This window comes from Mus caroli, chromosome 6 (assembly GCF_900094665.2).
Source record: "Mus caroli chromosome 6, CAROLI_EIJ_v1.1, whole genome shotgun sequence".
Lineage (NCBI taxonomy): Eukaryota > Metazoa > Chordata > Mammalia > Rodentia > Muridae > Mus > Mus caroli.
In genome coordinates, this window is record NC_034575.1 from 25,229,172 (window position 1) to 25,248,640 (window position 19,469).

At 44.7% G+C, this 19,469-nt stretch overlaps 1 protein-coding gene across 1 annotated transcript in view; it reads right to left on the minus strand.

The window, feature by feature from the left end:
* Positions 1-1,096: 1,096 nt before the first annotated feature.
* The window catches only part of Zc3hc1 (zinc finger C3HC-type containing 1), a 22,259-nt gene continuing 3,886 nt past the window's right edge, over positions 1,097-19,469 (minus strand). The window contains exons 3-10 of the mRNA XM_021164814.1: positions 14,947-15,097; positions 14,206-14,289; positions 10,174-10,301; positions 9,086-9,237; positions 7,513-7,753; positions 7,008-7,220; positions 4,511-4,717; positions 1,097-1,460 (exon numbers count right to left, since the gene is read on the minus strand). Of these exons, the coding sequence (XP_021020473.1) occupies positions 1,392-1,460; positions 4,511-4,717; positions 7,008-7,220; positions 7,513-7,753; positions 9,086-9,237; positions 10,174-10,301; positions 14,206-14,289; positions 14,947-15,097 (1,245 nt within the window). The 3' untranslated portion in view covers positions 1,097-1,391. The remainder of the gene's footprint in view (positions 1,461-4,510; positions 4,718-7,007; positions 7,221-7,512; positions 7,754-9,085; positions 9,238-10,173; positions 10,302-14,205; positions 14,290-14,946; positions 15,098-19,469) is intronic.

Below are 19,469 nucleotides of genomic sequence, written 5' to 3' on the forward strand. Positions count from 1 at the left end.
CCATTACCTGGCCTTCCTTTTTTTCTTTTTCTTTCCTTTTTTTCCCCTCAGTCTAGCCCTAAACTCCTAATGATCCTCCTGCCTTAGCCTCCAGGTACTAGTGTGAGCCACTGTGATGGCTTAAGTTCCTATTTTACTTCTCCTAGAGCCTTTAAGGGTAGACAAATCATAACTGGAACAATTAGAAATCTAGGGTCAGAGGCTGGAGAAATGGCTCAGCAGGTAAGACTACTGACTGTTCTTCTGAAGGTCCTGAGTTCAAATCTCAGCAACCACATGGTGGCTCACAACCATCCGTAATGAGATGTGACTCCCTCTTCTGGTGTGTCTAAAGATAGCTACAGTGTACTTATATAATAATAATAATAATAATAATGATTGGCTGGGTGTGGTGGCACATGCCTTTAATCCCAGCATTCGGGAGGCAGAGGCAGGTAGATTTCTGAGTTCGAGGCCAGCCTGGTTTACAGAGTGAGTTCTAGGACAGCCAGGGCTACACAGAGAAACCCTATCTCGAAAAACCAAAAAAAAAAAAAATAAATAAAATTAAAAAAAAAAAAATGCTAACTGCTCTTTCAGAGGTCCTGAGTTCAATTCCCAGCAACCACATGGTGGCTCACAACCATGTGTAATGGGATATGATGCCGTCTTCTGGTGTGTCTGAAGAAAGTGACAGTGTATTCATAAATAAGAAAAAGCATATCTTAAAAGAAAAACAAGAAAAAGCACAGGGTCAGGGCAGGCTAGGGGTCAGGGCAGGCTGGGACTTATACCCAGAACCTGCTCACGACAAACACTTTTTACCATCAAGCCACACCTCCAGCCCCTTCATTATAAATTTTGAATATAGACTAGTTAAGTGATATTCAGGGATTAGTTTTGCTAGACATAATCTATACTAAAGAAGTCATATTTCTTAATGCTATCAACTGAGGCAAAGTATGGATAGAATATTACTATTGCAAGAATGTTCTCTTGGGGATGACTATGCAATAGCTATACTGCTTCTTTCTAAGGTCCAATGACAAACCACAGCTAAATTTTATGAAAACTTGGGGAACCAGGGAGGGAGAAAACAATTCTCTAGCAGCAGGAATCTTAGCAAACACTTTATTAAGAAATACTGTCACATTCCTGAGCTACATGCTCAGAACACTGTGCCGAACCAAAGCCGCTGAATGGGTGTTCTAACCCTGCAGTCCCCTGACGGAATTGGGCCTGCTGTGTCTTACCCTGTCCACATCCCACACAGAGCCATCGGGTCTTCTCTTCATCATCACATGCAGGTCTTTGCATGTGCAGTGAAACCAGAATGAAGAACAGCAGCAGCAGCTGACCAAAGGAACTCAGACGTGTTTATCAACGTCCCCTCAGTTCTGTCCGGAGCATCCTCACGATGAGGATGAAGACTCCCACTGTCGGAATATTCGGAACACTTTCCTTGATTTTTCAGAGAGACTCTGTAGGTAGAAAAGCTTATTATTAGAATTAAAACTCGCTGGGCAGTGGTGGCACACGACTTTAATCCCAGCACTTGGGAGGCAGAGGCAGGCCTCTGAGATCGAGGCCAGCCTGGTCTACAGAGTGAGTTCCAGGACAGCCAGGGCTACACAGAGAAACCCTATCTCGACAAACAAACAAACAAACAAACAATAAAAAGAATTAAAACTCATTTTATGTTATGCTACATACATAATGCACAGCTTAAGTCAAACAAAATCAAGAAGCCTGTGTTCTATTGTCAGACCACTGCCAACACTGCCAATTTCCAAAGCCTCGCTCATATTGTCCCTCAGCATATCTGCATCTGTCCTGTCCTCACCTTTGTTTGTGACAAGGGCACTCCTGACCCACCCTGAGTGCAGCAACAGCACTAATTGGACCTAGTTATTTCCCACATACAGTGATATATGTGGTCCCCAGCTGGGGTAACTGCATCATCAAAGTTTGAGAAATAAAGCAAAATGTGACCCCTCTCCGAGCTTCATGTTTTAGTGAGGGACTAAAACTAGAGAGGCCCTCACTGCTACCTAATTATACTTAGGAAACGTTCTGAGAGTCTGAGGAGTGGTTACAGGAAGATACAGCAATTCACTAGAGATAAAAGTTCTCAGTCACTCCAATACTTGGTTTTACCTGCCTCTGAGCAACACCAAGGATGGATAGATGCTCCATCTGGCAACGTCTCAGTGACACTAAGGATATTTAGCAAGATAGTTTTACTTTCAATTTATGAAACATACCATTTTCACTATTTCCTTATCCAGTCTGTCTATGTATGCATGCGTGCATGCATGCATCCATCTATCTATCCATCTATCTACCTGAAACAGGGTCTCATCTATCATCCATCCATCCATCTATCCATCCATCCATCCATCCAAAACAGATTTTCTCTGTGTAGCTCTGGCTGTCCTGGAATTCACTATGTAGACCAGGCTGGCCTCAAACTCACAAAAATACACTGTCTTGGCCTCTCAATCATTAAGATTAAAGGTATGCACCACTATTTAAAATTACATTTATTTATTTACTGTATATGTAGGCATGTACATGCCATGCTATGTGGGAAAGTCAAAAGACAACTTGCAGGAGCTGGTTCTCTCCTTCTGTCCTGTGTGCAGCGGGATCAAACTCTGGTCGTCAGGCTTGGTGGGAAGAACCTTTACCCTCCTCTGCCCCCTTAATACCTTTCTTCTTCTTTTTAAAAGCAAAACAGGGGCTGGAGAGATGACTTATAGTTAAGAGCATTTAACTGTTCTTACAGAGGACCCAAGTTTGGTTTGCAGCACACTCATCAGGTTGCTTACAACTATCTATAACCCTAGCTCCAGCATTCATGTGTACACGCACTCATTCATGTGCATGTGCACACAGGCACACATGGGTGTGTGCATGAGAAAATAAACGCACACACGCACGGGCACACACACACACACACACACACACACACACACACACAGAGAGAGCCCTAAGTATACTTAAAATAAACCTTTAAAACAAAACAAAACAAGACACACTGGCTACAGAGCTGGCTAAGATCACCTGTTGCTCTTGCAGAGATACTGGATTCCATTCTTAGCACCCTAGGTGTTCTCAGAGCACACATTCAGCCCTGACTGTCCTGGAAATCACTATGTAGACCACACTGACCCGACTCACAGAGTCTGCCTGCCTTAGCTCCTAGAGTGTTAGGAGTGTGCTACAACAGCTGGCAACAGAGAAGCATCTTATTAAAAACAAACAAACATGCAAACAATCTAGCCAAAACATTACTTCCTAAATTTGTGGACAGAGGCAGATTTAGTATCTCCAGTTTGCATGGTGGGTCAACTACTTGTCTTTATATACCTCATTATATCCCAAATCCCCGTTTTGCTGCTGTTTTGGAGACTGGGTCTCCTATATCGGCCAGGCTGGCCTTTGGTTTGTGATCCTTTTGCTAAGCCTACTGAGTGCTGGCACAAGTGTGTACTGCTGGATCTACCTACACATTAAACATTTATGTATCAGTGCATTTATGGCTTTGTTTATGTAGCGTGTGCATGTATATGTGCACGAATACCAATGCAGGCATGTGGAGGAAAACTTTCTCGAGTCAGTTTTCTCCTTCTTGGCTTGGGTTCTGGGTTTAGCAGCAAGTTCCCTTACTGAGCCACTAAGCTAGCCCCTAGCCTACATATTTTTAAATAAATGAATGAACGAACAAAAGAAAGAAGGAAAGAAAGAAAGACTTACTTTGGAAACCTTCCCTCTACTTATTTATTAAGGGTACTAAGGGTATCTTTGTTGGGCTTCTGGTATAATTTTAGCTCCCTCTGGTGGAAATCCTGTGACCATGGATCTGGGAAGCCTGACAGGAAAGAATCATCTGCTTTTGTCTGTGAAAAGCATTAGGGGTGAGGTACAGCTCCATTTATGCCAGGCTATGAGGCAAGCCGAGCCTGGGAAGAAACACAAAGCCAGCCCTCTGCATTCCTTTGCCTACCCTCCCGCTTCCATTCTTGTTTTCTCAGATGGCTCTGATGGCTTTGCATTTCCTATAATGGTGGCAGTCCTGAGTGTGATAGCTAAGGTTGGTCAGAGCATGTGCCCAGGCTGTGGAAGAGTGAAGAAACATGAAGACTTGAGAAATAAAGGCACGGTTTGGTATCAGGGGACAGAGCTCCCAACAGCTAAGTTAACCGGCCAGGTTCCAAATGCAAGTGACCGAGACTGACAGAGAGCACAGGGCAGGGCAGCTGCCCACTCGCCTATTTCTGTTGCTGTATCCCTTCCCTACTCGGGGTCACTTCAGCTGGAGGAACAAAGGATTCACCAGGATGTCACAGAATGCCATGTGCTGAGCAGATCAGAAAGACTGAAGCACTTCTGTGCTTGACTCCTGAAGTCAGACTTGACTTAGGAGAGCTGAAAGCAGGCAGGTACTAACTATAGGGCCAGCCTCGGCTGCTCATCCCACAGGCAATAAGCGTTGCCACACACACACGCTGGGCAACGGCTATCTCACCATGGAGTCTGTCTCAGCTGGCTGGTTAGAACGCTTGTGCGCCAACAGGATGGTCAACACTGCCTTCCAGCCTGGCTCTGCTGAGGTAGAGGCATCCACTTCTGTTTTCCCATTCTCCTTGGTTTCTTTGACGAGTGTGATATTCACCCATGGGCACCAATCTCTATGCTGAGAGGTGGGATCAAAGAAGCTTCGGGGAGAGGTGTCCTGAGGGAAGAAGAAGAGAAGCGGGGTTATTGAAGGATAGATGCTAGGTCTGGTGAGAGGCACTGCAGCTACTCAAGCGCAGAATCACACAGCTGCCCACACTTGGAGCTCGCTCTTCTTTATTATCTTATTGTTGTTGTTTGATGTAGAAATCATGCTATGTAGCCAAGACTGGTCACCTTCCTGCCTCAGCCTCCCAAGTGACTCTTACACTGTCCACTCATTTTCCTGTCCCCTCTAACCCCGCCCCCTTTTGATGAGATAGAATCAGGGTCTGTGTGCAGCCCGGGATGGCCTTGAATCTGTCATCCTCCACAGCCTCGAAGTGCTGGGATTGGAGCTGTGACCGACCACACTACCTATTTGAATGTTCTGAAAAGCACCAGGACAGCACAGGAAACACCAACCGTGAGGACCAACACTGCCCTGTATCAGAAGCTTCTCACAGTATGAGCAGAGCGAACACAGCCTGAGAGCGGGAGAGTATGCACTGGACTGCACACAGAACATATACCTAGAATGTATAAAACTGCAAAAAAGAAACCCCAAAGCCTAAACCAAAGCTTGCAAACAATAAATGGGCCAGAAGCCGGGCGTGGTGGTGAATGCCTTTAATCCCAGCACTCGGGAGGCAGAGGCAGGTGGATTTCTGAGTCCAGCCTGGTCTACAGAGTGAGTTCCAGGACAGCCAGGGCTATACTGAGAAACCCTGTCTCAAAAAACAAAAACAAACAAACAAACAAAAAAATGGGCCAGAGAGTTCTCAAAAAAAGAGCCAACAAATATGTAGTGGCTATTCCTGGTTGTTAACTTGACTATATTTGGAATGAACTACAATCCAGAATTGGAAGGCTCAACCAGTGACCCTAATCTGGAGGCTGGGAGATAGAAGTTTCTCACTTGGATCTTGGTATGGAGATCTCAGGAGTTCAAGGTCATCTGGGATTAAAGGTGAAGTGGAACACACCTTTAATGTGGGCTACACCTTCTGCTGGAGACCATATAAGGATATTGGAAGAAGGGAGTCTCTCTCTCGCTCCTTCACCTGCTTGCCCTGTGGGACTGAGTAACTGCTAGATTCTTGGACTTCCATTCACAGCTACTACTGAACCATTGTTGGGAATTGGACTGCAGGTCATCAATAAATTCCTTTACTATATAAAGACTACCCATAAGTTCTGTGACTCTAGAGAACCCTGACTAATACAAAATATTTTTTTAAAATGTTCAACATCCTTACCAGCAGGGAAATGCAAATCAGAGAACTACCTTGATATTCCATCTCATTCCAGTCAGAACAGCTACCATTAAGAAAACAAACATCAAACCTGGCAGTGGTAGGGCATGCCTTTAATCTCGGCACATAGGAGGCAAAGGCAGGAGAAGGTGGGGGCTGTAGAGGAGGGCAAGAGGATGCCCTAGGAGAGGGAGAAGGCCGACCAGCAAAACAAAGAATGCAAGTGCCATAACCTTGCACGTTAATCTAAAAAACCTGAAACAACATCAACTAAATCTAAACCAGTGGGGTGTGGTGCTGCAGGCCTTTAAATCCCAGCATTCAGGAAACAGAGGAAGGCAGATCTCTGAGTTTGAGGCCAGCCTGGTCTACACAGGCACCTGGTCTCAAATATTAAGAACGAAGAAAAACAAACTACCCACCAGATGTGGTGGGTCAAGTTTATAATCCCAGCAACAAGACTGAAAGGACTAGTGTAAAATCCCAGATCAGCCTGGGTTATACAGCGAGCTCCAGGACAGCCTGAGCTCTATGAGACTTGGTATAGAGAGAGGGAGGGAGGGAGGGAGAGGGAGGGGGAGAATCCAGAAAGTCTCCTTCATCACACCTGTGGCCCTACTGTGTTGCTGTTTTGCTTGTCTAAGTATTTATGACCTCTCTAGACTCCACTCCAAGCCTTTTCCTTTGGATCAGCCAACCATCTCTCCCCCTCCTTCTAAACATTGTTTATGGTGTGTGTGCTTGCACATGTATGTGCAGCCCCCTCACCCATTGAGGTAGGTCACCAGCCTGTTTTTTGTTTGAGACAAGATCCCATGTCACACAATCTGGTCTTAAACTCAGAAGTAATACAGGCTGGCCACTTGTGATCCTGACTCCACTCTCAAGTGTTGGGATGGCATACAGGTAATGAACTGTGCTCATCTTTGAACTCACTAAGTCTACTTTTGGCCAGGATCCCAGGAGGGCTTGTGCCTGCTTCTTCCTGATACACATAAAGAAAGGCACCTATGCTATTTGTGTCGTCATGGCTCCTTACAAAGGGAGACTTACGGAGCTGCTGGAAGAGCAGAGGCGAGCTCGCTTGGCTCTCCGGAGAGGGCTCGAGGGGACTTCCACGCCAGCAGAATCTCCCGTTCCCATGCTTCGGGTCACTGGGCGGCTCCTGGTGGTAGGACTGGCTGCCTCTAGCTCAGGCCGGTCAACAGGACTGGAAGACTCCCAACTCCGGGTTCGGGAAACAATAGGACCAGGACTTTTTTCAGACTGAAGGAAAAGAAAAGCAATGAAGTATACGAATGATGTTACAGTTTTAGCCAGAGTATTCCTAGCATGTGAAACACAGTATTTTGAAATTTGTTATATAAATTTAGAATCTTAACTGCCAACATAACTAAGATCTTCAAATATTGTAGTTCTATACTTAGCTTCCATAACAAATTTAGTTCTCCATCTGTGAAGGGAAACGTGATAGGATAGTCTTCCTGACAGGGTTTGAAGTAAAGCCTACCACCAATTGCCAACCTGCTATTACACTGGCACCTTGAGAAGCGAATACCTGCTCAGAGCCTGGAGAAACTGTAGCATCCTGGCTTCGGGTCATCATCCGCCTAGGAGATTCAGGCACCAGAGGGAAGTGTTCAGGCCGGCCCTCCACACCTGGAATCGGGGAGCTGGTCAGGCCAAAGGAAGTCTCCAGATCTGTCATGGATGATTCAATCTGCTGAAAGCCCCAGAGACCGACCTTCCTCATACACTGGTAACATGTTATCAGGGAGAGCTGAGTAGGTTCCGAGGAACTAGGAAGGAATGGAAAGAAAACTGGGTGTTTCCAAAGGTGACATTTCCATGTGACTACATGTAATGATTTCTGCATTATCTCCGCAGGCAGTCTCTGCCAGAGGGCTAGAACCATGAACTGTCAGCCTTCATCTGAGGACCTGATCTTCGCTGATTCCCACAGTACTTTCTCAAAGAGGTCCAAGGGTCCCGGTATGTTCTTGCTCGCACGGACATTGTGAAGTATGTTTTATAAGCTCCTGATCCTCTTAAAACCTTTTTCTCAATTTACCAAAGAAAGCACATTCATTTCCTTATTTTGTTTGTCTGAGATAGGGTTTCACTCTGTAGCCCAGGGTGGCCTCAAACTTACGATAAACCCCCTCAAGTGCTGTGATCATGGGCACGGCACACCCTCCCCCACAATCCAGCAATACGAAAGCCTTTTTAAAGTAAGTGGTGTGTGTGCAGGGGGAAGGCCTGGAGAGGCAAAGGTCATGGTCATTGAAGTTTGGATTTGAGCACTCTCATTGGGAGGCTCCCAGTCACCTACAATGCTGAAGCCCTCTTTTAGTCTTTGAAGGCACCTGCACATGTGTCATACACTCAGACACAGACAAACATATATAGATAAATCTTTCTTCTTTTTAAAATAAAGTAAACCAAAGGCTAGGAAGCTGGCTCAGCGGTAAAGCTGCTTGCTCTTAGCCTGACTGACTGCCTGAGTGTAGTCCCCAGAACCCTCATGGTGGGAGGGAAGGACTGACTCCTCCAGTGCCCCGACCTCCCACTCACGCCACAGCATCTGCATGGGTATGCCCACCCCCACCACACACAGAAAAGGAAAAAGCAGACCTTTAAAGTCAGTCAAGACTGGCTCTGACAGGCTTCTTCCTTAGAAAGTCAACACCAAGCCAAGGAGGAATGGAAATGCCAACATGGGGCCGGGCCACCAGCTGATGTCTCCTCTGGGGGATTTTATCAATTAAGCTTAGTTTTCTTCCTTTCTAAAACCAGGACATTATTTTCCCTCTGCTTTTAGAAAGCGCTGCACTGTTTATGGGAACGTAAGTTCCCAGCTGGGAGGAGCTGCACGAGGGAAAACGTGGCTGTGAGCACAGCGAGTGCCTGTAGCTCTTTTTTTTTTTTTTTTTAAGATTTTATTTATTTATCATATATAAGTACACTGTAGCTGTCTGTGCCTGTAGCTTTTGTTTGCTGCTGATTCTTACCCACTTCTCTATCCTTCCCCTACTCCAGTTTCTCTTTTTGTCTTCTCATAGGACACAGGTGGTTGGTAAATAGAGACAGTGACCGTATCACGGTTCATGTCCCTGGTAACACTCACTAACCTACATGCCCAGCCACACAGAGAGAGAACACAAGCAGTGGCTTGGACTTGGATGTCGGAGCCTAACTTGCTTGTAGATTTCCTGTCAGTGTGGAAGTCAAGCTCATCCTCCAGCAGGTGCAGCAGGGCACTGACCGTGTCTTCTGTCAAGCACTGCAAAGGGACCGAGGTCAAAAGTCAACACCAAAACTCGGAGGCAGCAACTTCACGAGAAAGACATGTTCTAGAGCAGGACTAAGGTATCACACAAGCTTCCTAAATTGCGGACTGCCTTCTAAGTATTAGATGGCTCTTAATTTGCCAATTGTAGATTTGATCTGAAACTTGTGACTCCCACATCTTGACTTCAAACCCAAACAATAAAAAGACTATTTATGTCTTGGCCTAACACTGAATTTACTTTTGGCAGAACAAACTTGACAGCATTCTTTTCTGACCTGTGGCTAATAAGGCACTAGGAATCCTGAGGGGGGAGGGGGCTGCCTTGGTGAAGGTCAGGCTGACATAAGAACAAAGAGGGGAACTGCTTGTCTTAGAAGCCGGAACAGTGCCAACTCAGAAGCAAATGATCAGCTTTCAGTGCCTACAATGCAGCACAATTTCACAAAAGACTGGTAAGATGACAGTAAATAGAGCACAACTGCATTTCTATTCATCAAAGGAGAATTTCTTGTTCTGTCACAGCTTGGGAAATGATATACAGTGAGCAGTTTGAGTAACAAATCGAAATAAAATTGAATTTGTAGGGCAAAATGTGGGGGCACAGGCCTTTAATCCCAACACTCCGTAGGTAGAGGAAGGTGAATCTCTGAATTCTAGGGCAACCTGATTCACATAATAGGTTCTAGATTAGCCAGAACTACACACAGTGAGACCCTGACTCAAAAAGCTTATTTAAAGACCCCTAATTGTTTAAATGGAAATCATCTACTCCCACCCTCCACTACTGCCATTCTGGAAGAAACTCAAGTCAAAAGAGAGAGCAGTAATTCTCTTGATAATGCTCTCATCCTCTGTCAGTCAAGTGAAGGAATATGTACAAAAGCTGGTGGACTGGACGCCACTGCAAGCTAGCCAAGAAACACTCACCATAGTTTTCAAGTCCTCTGGCCTCAGAGAAGGAAGTTGGAGGTCCAAATGACAAAGGCTTTGAAACCGGTCCAGGAATTCACTGATGAGAACAGCAGGCTCACCCAATGGCAACATCCCAAATCTATCTGTGGGAAAAATAAACTGGCAGTCAGATGGGAGGAAGAAATACAGAACAGAATAGAGCAAGTAGAGATATGTACAATGGACAGTTGAAGGTATTAAGAAAACATTGTCTTACATATGAACTCACAGAGACCCGAACAGGGTCAAACCAGACAAAACCCAGATCTAAGAAGTAAGTAGATACCAAGTTCCACTCCTAACCAAGAAGCTCTTGGCAACTGATCCCTTCTGGGAAGGGAAACAAGTGGGGGTGTGGCTTCTAAACAACGCAGAGCTGAGGTTTATGAGCCCCACAGAAACAAGACTGTCTAGAAGTAGGGTGAAGAGTGCAATCCCAGGGAAACCCTGTCTTAGGGGAGGGTGGAGAAGAGTGTAGCTCTCCCCTCACAGGCAAAGACCTGGTTTCCATTCCCAGCCTTACTAGGGGAAAAAAAGATGGGCTAAAAATTGGTAGTTATTGAAGTTGTTGACAGGTGAACAGCATTTAATTATGAACTATTCTTTATGCTTCTGTGTGTGTTTGAAACAGTTAAAGTCAGAGAAAGATTTAAAACAAATACAACAATTGATTCACCAGACAGAAATTCTAAAGAAACAGTATTTTATAGCAATTTTCAAGTTGTAGAAAGTTGACTGAGTTGTTGAAGTAGAAGGTAAATTCCTATTGCTGAAGACACCATGTACCTCAGACCCGGGACCCAGAGATACAAGCTACATCTGACTTAAATGCCTCCCCCTTGAATGTGCCACACAAGCTTCCAAAGGAAGGAAGCAGCCGACCAGTTCTACTCAGCTGTGACGCCTGTGAACCACAGCAATGGCTGCATGGACCATAATCCTAAGAGCAGAACAGCAGCAGCACACAGCCTTGCGGACCACCAACAGCCCACTAAATGTATTCAAGGCCTGCTCAACAAGAAGGAAATCATGCCTGCTACTAGAAAGCTAGCCAAATACCCAGGGCCAGTGAATTCATGAATCCTGGAGGGGACTTACAAAACTAGCACAACACCCAACTATATTCTCACTGCTTGTCCTCACATCCACAGCCAAGTGTGGTGCTTACCTTCCTCAAGGAAACCCTCTGCTACACACAGACAGAAAACTCCACGCTACCAAGATGCAGCGTTGTAGAACCCACTGCCAACTGATACATCTACAACACTATTCCTAAGGCTCAGGGATGGGAGGAGAGACTGCAAAAGACTGAAGAACAGAAATTTGCTGTGGGATTCTGTCTCCTAGGAACCTCAGAGAAGATACACCCATCAAGTCTCACCAACATGGCTGCCTAAACAAGATCTGAACAAGGACATCTCCAACAGACATGCTAACAAAGAAGGGGAAAGACCAGGAAGCCTCAACCTTACACAAAGAATTAATTCCAGGCCACTAAGGAATGCTGAGAACAGGAAAACCTAGTCTTTCCCAGGGAAGAGCACAGTAATTGGCTATATATACAATAGCAAATGGTCAGCTCTGAAAGCATAGACATAAAAGTAACATGACACACACTGAGCAGGCTGCATTATATATTCAGGAATACATATATGCATGTATGTACCAACAATTAGGGAAAAAGAGGCCATGAATTTGAGAGAGAGCAAGGAGGGGACATGGGAAGGGTGGGAGGGAGGAACAGGAAAGCAGCAATGTTACAATTATATTATGATCTCAAAAACACTATCATAAAAGGTTGTAGGCTGGGAAGATGGCTCAGGTAGTGAAGCACCCGCTGTGCCAGTGTGAAGCCTGAACTTGGATTTCTGGTTCCCATGTAAAAAGACAGGCCTGGGGCTGGAGCTTGCAGGGGACCAGACCTTACATGGTGGCTCATACCTGTCTGTAACTCCAGTTCCAGAGGATCCAATGCCCTCTTTTGGCCTCTTTGGACACTAGGCACATACATGGTAAACAAGTATGCATGCAGGCAAAACATCCATATACCATAAAATCTTATAAATAATCAATTAAAAAATTAAAAAGAAAAGAATAAGAATACAAGCTGGGCAGAGAGGTGTACACTTGTAATCTGAGTGCTCCGTAGATTGAGGCTGGAGGACTAGCTCAAGTTCAGAGATAGTCTGAGTTATATGAGACTTTCAAAAAATAAAAAAACCCAAAAACCAAACAACACCACCACCAACACTAAGAATGGTAGAGCCAGCAGAGAGATGTGCACTGTGTTCAAGTTCGAGACCGCCTCATCTCCACAGTAAGCACTAGGCCAACCTGCCAGAACTACGTGTGGAGACTCTTTCAAAATCCAAAACCAAGTAGTAAGCATTTCAGTCACTCTTCCCCTGTAGGGAATTCAATAAGTTATTCTTCAAAACGAAACACAGAAAGACATTTGTAAGGCCGTATTTGAAACAGATCTTCATACTGTAGCTCAGACTGGCCTCATGCCTATAACAGCAATCCTCTGGTACCCACAAGTGCTGGGAGATACATTTAGGAAGTACGACATTACATAAAAAAGATGAAGAAAGAAAAGGTCCTACTAATCTGGTTAATTAAAAAGCAGGGCACCAACAAGTTTTACAGTAAGTTTAAATAGGCTTTATAATTAATTTATTTATGTATTGAACCTGTATATATCTACAAAATATTCAGCCCTAGTAAATTTGTAACTGTCACTTAAAATATTTAAAGGGATTTAATTTATTAGTAATAAATATTAGAAAAATTATGATCAAAACTGTAATAATCGGCCAGTTCATGGTGGCCCATGCCAGCAGTACTCAGAATGGATAGGAAGATTAGGAGTTCAAGGCCACCCTCAGTTGCATGGAGAGCTTAAGGCCTGCCTAGACTTAACAAATTATATTTATTGGGAGTGTATAGTAAATTAAGCCTTGAAATATAAATAAGTATAGGTATTCCTTTTTCCACATAAAAGTTACCTGAATATTAAAAGCAAAACCAACACATGACACTATTAAGGCACTGGTGAGTGCCGGGCACCCCTCTTATAATATCAAGGAGAAAAGCTGATAAGGCAGTTGAAAAAGAGTCACAATCAAAGATAGTCTAGATAGGAATTAGAAGATCTTCAAGGAGAGTCTTGTGAATGGATCTAGAAGGCAGAGCATATAATAACAAGCGCTGGGAACCACCAACAACTCTCTGGTGTAGCACATCCTTAAAAGAGCCTAGGTGAGTGGCCAGAGATAACCTCAAATCCACACAGGACTGAGCTGTGCTATATTATACAGGAAAGGAAAGCAGGCCAGAGGTGGAAAATCCCTGTTTCACAGTCACTTTAGAGAGAAATCTAGTGCCTTCTGATAGGTTTTGCTGGCCATGGAACACTACTTGCCACAGTAACCTTGGAGCCAGCTTGGGCCATCCTACTAAAAACAAAACAATACACCTCGACTGCACTTACTATAGTCACAGCATACAGGCAGAACTAGCACTGTTAGGATACCTTGGGTCTGAAGAAGGTTGTACCTGGACTCGGAGAGACTCCCCACCAGAGGGCGGCTCTGCTGTTAAATCTGTTTACTCAGCAGAGATGTGCCAGCATAACAAGAGAATGCTTAAAAATTCCAGCTGAGGGCCCGTGAGAGGGTTCATTGAGAAAAGATATAGACTACCAAATTGATCTTGGGTTCAATCCCTGGGCCCCATGTGGTAGAAAGGAAAGAAAAGCCTTCTCTAAGTTAGTCCTCTCAATATGTGTTCAAGTACACACACACACACTTTCTCCCCTTGCCTCTCTCACTCACTCACTCAAGAGATGGTGGGACAAATACACCTGGAAAAGTTAGTAACTGCAAGTCTTGAAAAACACAAAAAGAAAAAAGCAACTTCAAAGATTTGTGTATACAAGAAAATGGGCACTATTAGAAACGTGATGACCCAGGAGAGATGGCAAATGGAAATCCTTAGAATGTGTACCTGGAGAGGGGCTGTCTGGCCAAAAACAGAACTTCTCATGGGCACTGCACAAGGATTTCTTGAGCTCAGCACATCGCTCCTTATCTGAAAGCACACAAGGTAGTAGTTATTATACACTATGCAGACCCAAATAAAATAAAAAAAGTCGGGGCTGGAGAGATAGCTCAGTGGTTAAGAGCACTGACTGCTCTTCTGAAGGTCCTAAGTTCAAATCCCAGCAACTGCATGGTGGCTCACAACCATCTGTAATGAGATCCGATGCCCTCTTCTGGTGTGTCTGAAGACAGCTACAGTGTACTCATATAATAATAAATAAATCTTAAAAAAAAAAAAAAAAGCCAAGTCTCTTTTAGAGACCAAACCTAACCACACATACATTTAAATAATTAGGATACTATAAAAAAGTATAAAGATAGGCCAGGTGTGGTGGCATGCACCTTTAATCCTAGCACTCAGAGAAACCCTATCTCTAAACCAGATCCTTGCTACTGCAAAGAAGGTATGCCGTGCAACTTGGAAGGCAGGGATTTCCAAGTCGATCTAGAACACACAGAGTCAGGTCCAGTGCAGAGAGCAACCGAGGCCACAGGGGTGTCACACGTCCACAGCACATTATTGCTGAGACAGACGGCCAGGCCAGCCCCCTGCACATAGTAGGCACGTGCTCTACCACTGGCTCTGTCACCAGCTCCAGTGTACCTTCGAATGTGGAGAGAAATGTAAGCTGGATTTTCTACTTACACCTGCCAAAGTCAAACGTGGGCTGCAGGCTGGCACAGAGGAAAGCCTGGCAGCTGGAGCACTTGAGCATGTCACATTCAACTGTGACCCAACCATATTTAGCGCAGATAAGTGGAGACAGCTCAGGGGGCTTCCCTGCCCACTTCAAAGAGTACTCCGGTTAAGGAAAACCATGTATATGAAAACCAAACACAATTAAAACATGAACACATTCTTAACATAGGCATGCACTCATTAAAAGCAGACAGTAAAGAAAATGGCAGTCTTTTAGTTTTTCTGTGTATGTACTATAGACATGCACATGTGTACATGCTTGCATGTATGGGGGCACACATACATGTGGAAGCCTGAGGTGGACATCGAGTATCTTCCTCAACTGTTGCCCACTTTATACACTGAGGCACAAGTGTCTCTGTGAACCTAGAGTCTGCCATTTGAGCAGTTTGCCTGGTGGGGGCTGGACAGACAGCTCAGAGGTTAAGTGCACTTGATGCTCTTGCAAAGGACTAAGGTTCAGTTCCCAATACCCACACGGTAGCTCAAAACCCATCTGTAACTCCAGCTCCAGGGGCTCTTGTAACCTCTTCTGACATCGGTGGACACCAAGCACGCACATGATAACTATGGTGCATAAGCATTCATGCTGGCTGGCCAGCTAGCCCCAGGGACCCCGTCTCTGCTTCCTGGGATTACAGGGGCACTGCCACTTCCACCAGCTTTTATGTGGGTCCTGGTCTTCATGTTCATGCTGCAACTTTTTCATCCAGAGTCTTCTCCCTAGCCTCGCAGTGTTGTTTTTGGAGTAGAGCTCAATCTGTAGCCCAGGCAGGCCTCAAACTCGTGAAAATCCTTCTAGACTAAAGATGTGAGCCATTAATCCAGCTAATAACGATCATTGTTTATTTTTAATATACTTTTAGAGATTTACATTACACGTGTTTTGGCCGCATGTATGTTTGTACACTATGTGCATGCAGTGCCCAGAAGCCAGATGAAAGCACTGTATGCATTATAACCGGTGTTAAAGATGTTTGTAAACTACCACGTAGGTGCTGGGCTTCAAACGCCCATCCTCTGGAAGAGGGCTTGGGGCTCTTTACTACTGAGCTATCTCTTCAGTCTCATGGCCATTTTTAAAGTACAAACTTTACACGATGGTAGTCGTGAGTAATATGCAGAGGTGAAAAATTATGAACTTTTTGTCTAGGAAGACTCAAATGTTTTATAGCATGCCAACTGTTCTAGCTACTACAAAGGTTTAACACATGGACAATTTGGGCCCACAAGGACAGGACTATCCTGCACTAGATAGTGAGAATCTATCTTTTAAAATTAAAAATGTTTAAAGTTGAGTGTGCCAGGGTACACCTTTAATCCCAACACTTGGAAGGCAGAGGCAGGAAGAGCTCTGAGTCTGAGGCCAGCCTGGTCTATGAGGAGTTCTAATGCACTCAGGTCTACATAATACAGAGTATGTACACTTGAGGGCTGGTGCCTCCCAGGCCAGAGGAGTTGGGCTACAGAGCTGTAGCTGGAGTTACAGGCAGCTGAGTTGTCTGAATAGCAAGTACTCTTTCTTTGGCATTTTATTTGAGACAGGGTCTCTGTATAACCCTGGCTGGCCTGGAACTTGCTCTGTAGACTAGGCTGACCTCAAACTCAGAGATCCACTGGCCTCTACCTCTCAATAGCTAGGATTAAAGGCATGTGGCACCACCTCCCTGTTGTTGTTGTTGTTTGGTTGGTTTTTTTCTTCCCGTTTTGGCAGCAAATACTCTTAAAAACTGAGAGCCACACTTCTCTATTTCTCTGTATTGAGAACTCATCTTTAGCTGAAGAGATGGCTCAGTGGTTAGGAGCACTGACTGCTCTTCCAGAGGTCCTGAGTTCAATTCCCAGAAACGACATGGTGGATCACAACCATCTGTAATGGGATCCAATGCCCTCTTCTGGTGTGTCTGAAGACAACTACAGTGTACTCACATACATAAAATAAATACATCTTAAAAAAAAAAAAAACCCAACACACAACGTAAAACTTCTTACTGCCTGTGTGGAAGAATACTGAAGCTGTCTGCTTGTATTTAATCTGAAATACTAGGGATTGAGAGGGCTGGTGAGAGCCCTGGATCAGATGCACCTAAGCAACAAGGGACCATAAAGTAAAAAAGGTTGAGATATTTCTACATTTGTCTGTGTTCTCCTAACTTACCACATTCCCTTACTTTTTTTTTTTTTTTGGTTTTTCGAGACAGGGTTTCTCTGTGTAGCCCTGGCTGTCCTGGAACTCACTCTGTAGACCAGGCTGGCCTCGAACTCAGAAACCCACCTGCCTCTGCCTCCCAAGTGCTGGGATTAAAGGTGTGCGCCACCACCGCCCGGCAAATTAGTACTTTCAAAGTACTTTGCTAAAGACTTTTACAAGAGTAGAGTAGGCAACTGTTAATTCCTATGGTACCTGCTTTCTGGTTCTATGCCCTGAGGTGATCCACTCATGAATATGAGCCAGCCTGGTAACGATTTAATAATCAGATTATGGCAAAAAGTGATGGGCTACCTTCTGAGATTTGGTTATAAAAATGAGTCTGGGCCAGTGGGATGGCTCAGTGGGTAAAAGTGACTGATGCTAAGCCTAATTATCTGCTTATCCCTTGGACCCATGTGATGGGAGGAGAGAAGAGACTCCCAACTCCCACAAGCTGTCCTCTGACTTCCAAATAAACACCAAAGCACACATACTAAATAAGTAAACATGGTAAAAAGTTAAGTTTAAAAAGAATCCCAGTTCTTGGGAAGCAGAGGCAGACAGGTCTCTGAGTTTAGGGCCATCCTGGTCTACAGAATTAGTTCCAGGACAGTCAGAGCTACAATAGTGAGACCCTGTCTCAAAACCAAAACAAAACAAAAATAACCTGGCTTTCACCTTGTTGTTTTGCTTGTTCATTGTGACAGGAGCCAACTTCAAAGTTGTGAACTGTCCCGAAAGAGCCCATGTAATAAGGAACCAAGGCAGCAAGGCACTTGTAATCCTCACACCAGAGAGGCAAAGGCAGGAATATCATCATTTCAAAGCCAGCTAGGGCTATATCATGAATTTCATGTCAACTTGGGCTATACAGTTAAGACCCTGTCTAAACACACACACACACACACACACACACCTGTGGCTGCTTTTCTAGAGTTCCCAAGTTTGGATCCCAGAACATATGTCTGGAGGCTTGTAACTCTGGCCCTAGATCTGATACCTTCCTCTGGCCCCCTTGGGCATCTCCCAACCCCAAATGGCATACACAACAAGCAAATGCATAAATTAAAAAATAAAACAAACAACCACCACCAGCAACAACAAAAACAAAACAAAACAAACCTACTCGGTGTCTGGATATATAACCCACAGAGTTTGTGATAATAGTTGTTTAAAGCCACTTCATATTAGAGCAGTTTGTTATGTAATAGTGACTAATACACAAAAGGGATCTAGAAGCCAGGCAGTGATGGCACACACCTTTAACCCTAGCACAAGGGAGGTGGAAGCTGGTGGATCTCTGAGTTCTAAGACAGCCTGGCCTACAGAGTGATTTCCAGGACAGCCAGAGCTAAAACAGAGAAACCCTGTCTGGTAGGGACATGAGAGAAGCCACATGGGGCAGGGGGCACTGTCACACACTTTCAATTACATCAGTTGTCCTGGCTCCTCTACTTACTAGCAGGATGTCTTAGGCAAACCATGTAACCTATCTGCTCTCATCTATAAAATGAGTGTAACAAGGCTGGGAATATAGCTCAGTGGAAGAGTGTTAGCCTGGCATACATGAGGCAGTAGGTTCAATTCCTAGCACTGCCCTCCATCAAACCAAACCAAACCAAACCAGTGTGTCAGTAAAAATACTATTTTCACAGGCATTCAAGATCCAAGATGAGAATACATGTGAACATACCACACACAAGCCTTAGAAGCTACCCCTCCTCTCAGGATTTAGGTTTTTTCCCTTCTGTAAAAAGATCAGCTGCTCACAGTGGCTCCCACCTATCATCCCAGCACTTGGGACCAAGGCAGGAGAACTGCAAATAAGAAGCTGGTCTAAGGAAGAAAAGTTCCAGACCCTGTTTCAAAACAAAACAAACCAGACCAGGCAGTGGCTATGCACTCCTTTAATCCCAGCACTTGGAAGGTAGAGACAGGTGATCTCTGTGAGTTTAAGGCCAGCCTGGTCTACAGAGTGAGTTCCAGGACAGCCAGGGCTACATGGAGAAACCCTATCTGGAAAAACCAAAACCAAACAAACCAAACCCAAACCCAAATCCAGAAACAATCAAACAAACAAAAGATCTGATCCATCCCTCAACTGATACTTTGTAGAATAATATATTATGGTGCTAATTTTCAGAAAAAAAAGCTCTTGATCCTGACAGTGGTGGCACACTCCTTTAATCCCAGCACTTGGGAGGCAGAGGCAGGTGGATTTCTGAGTTTGAGGCCAGCCTGGTCTACAGAGTGAGTTCCAGGACAGCCAGAGCTACAC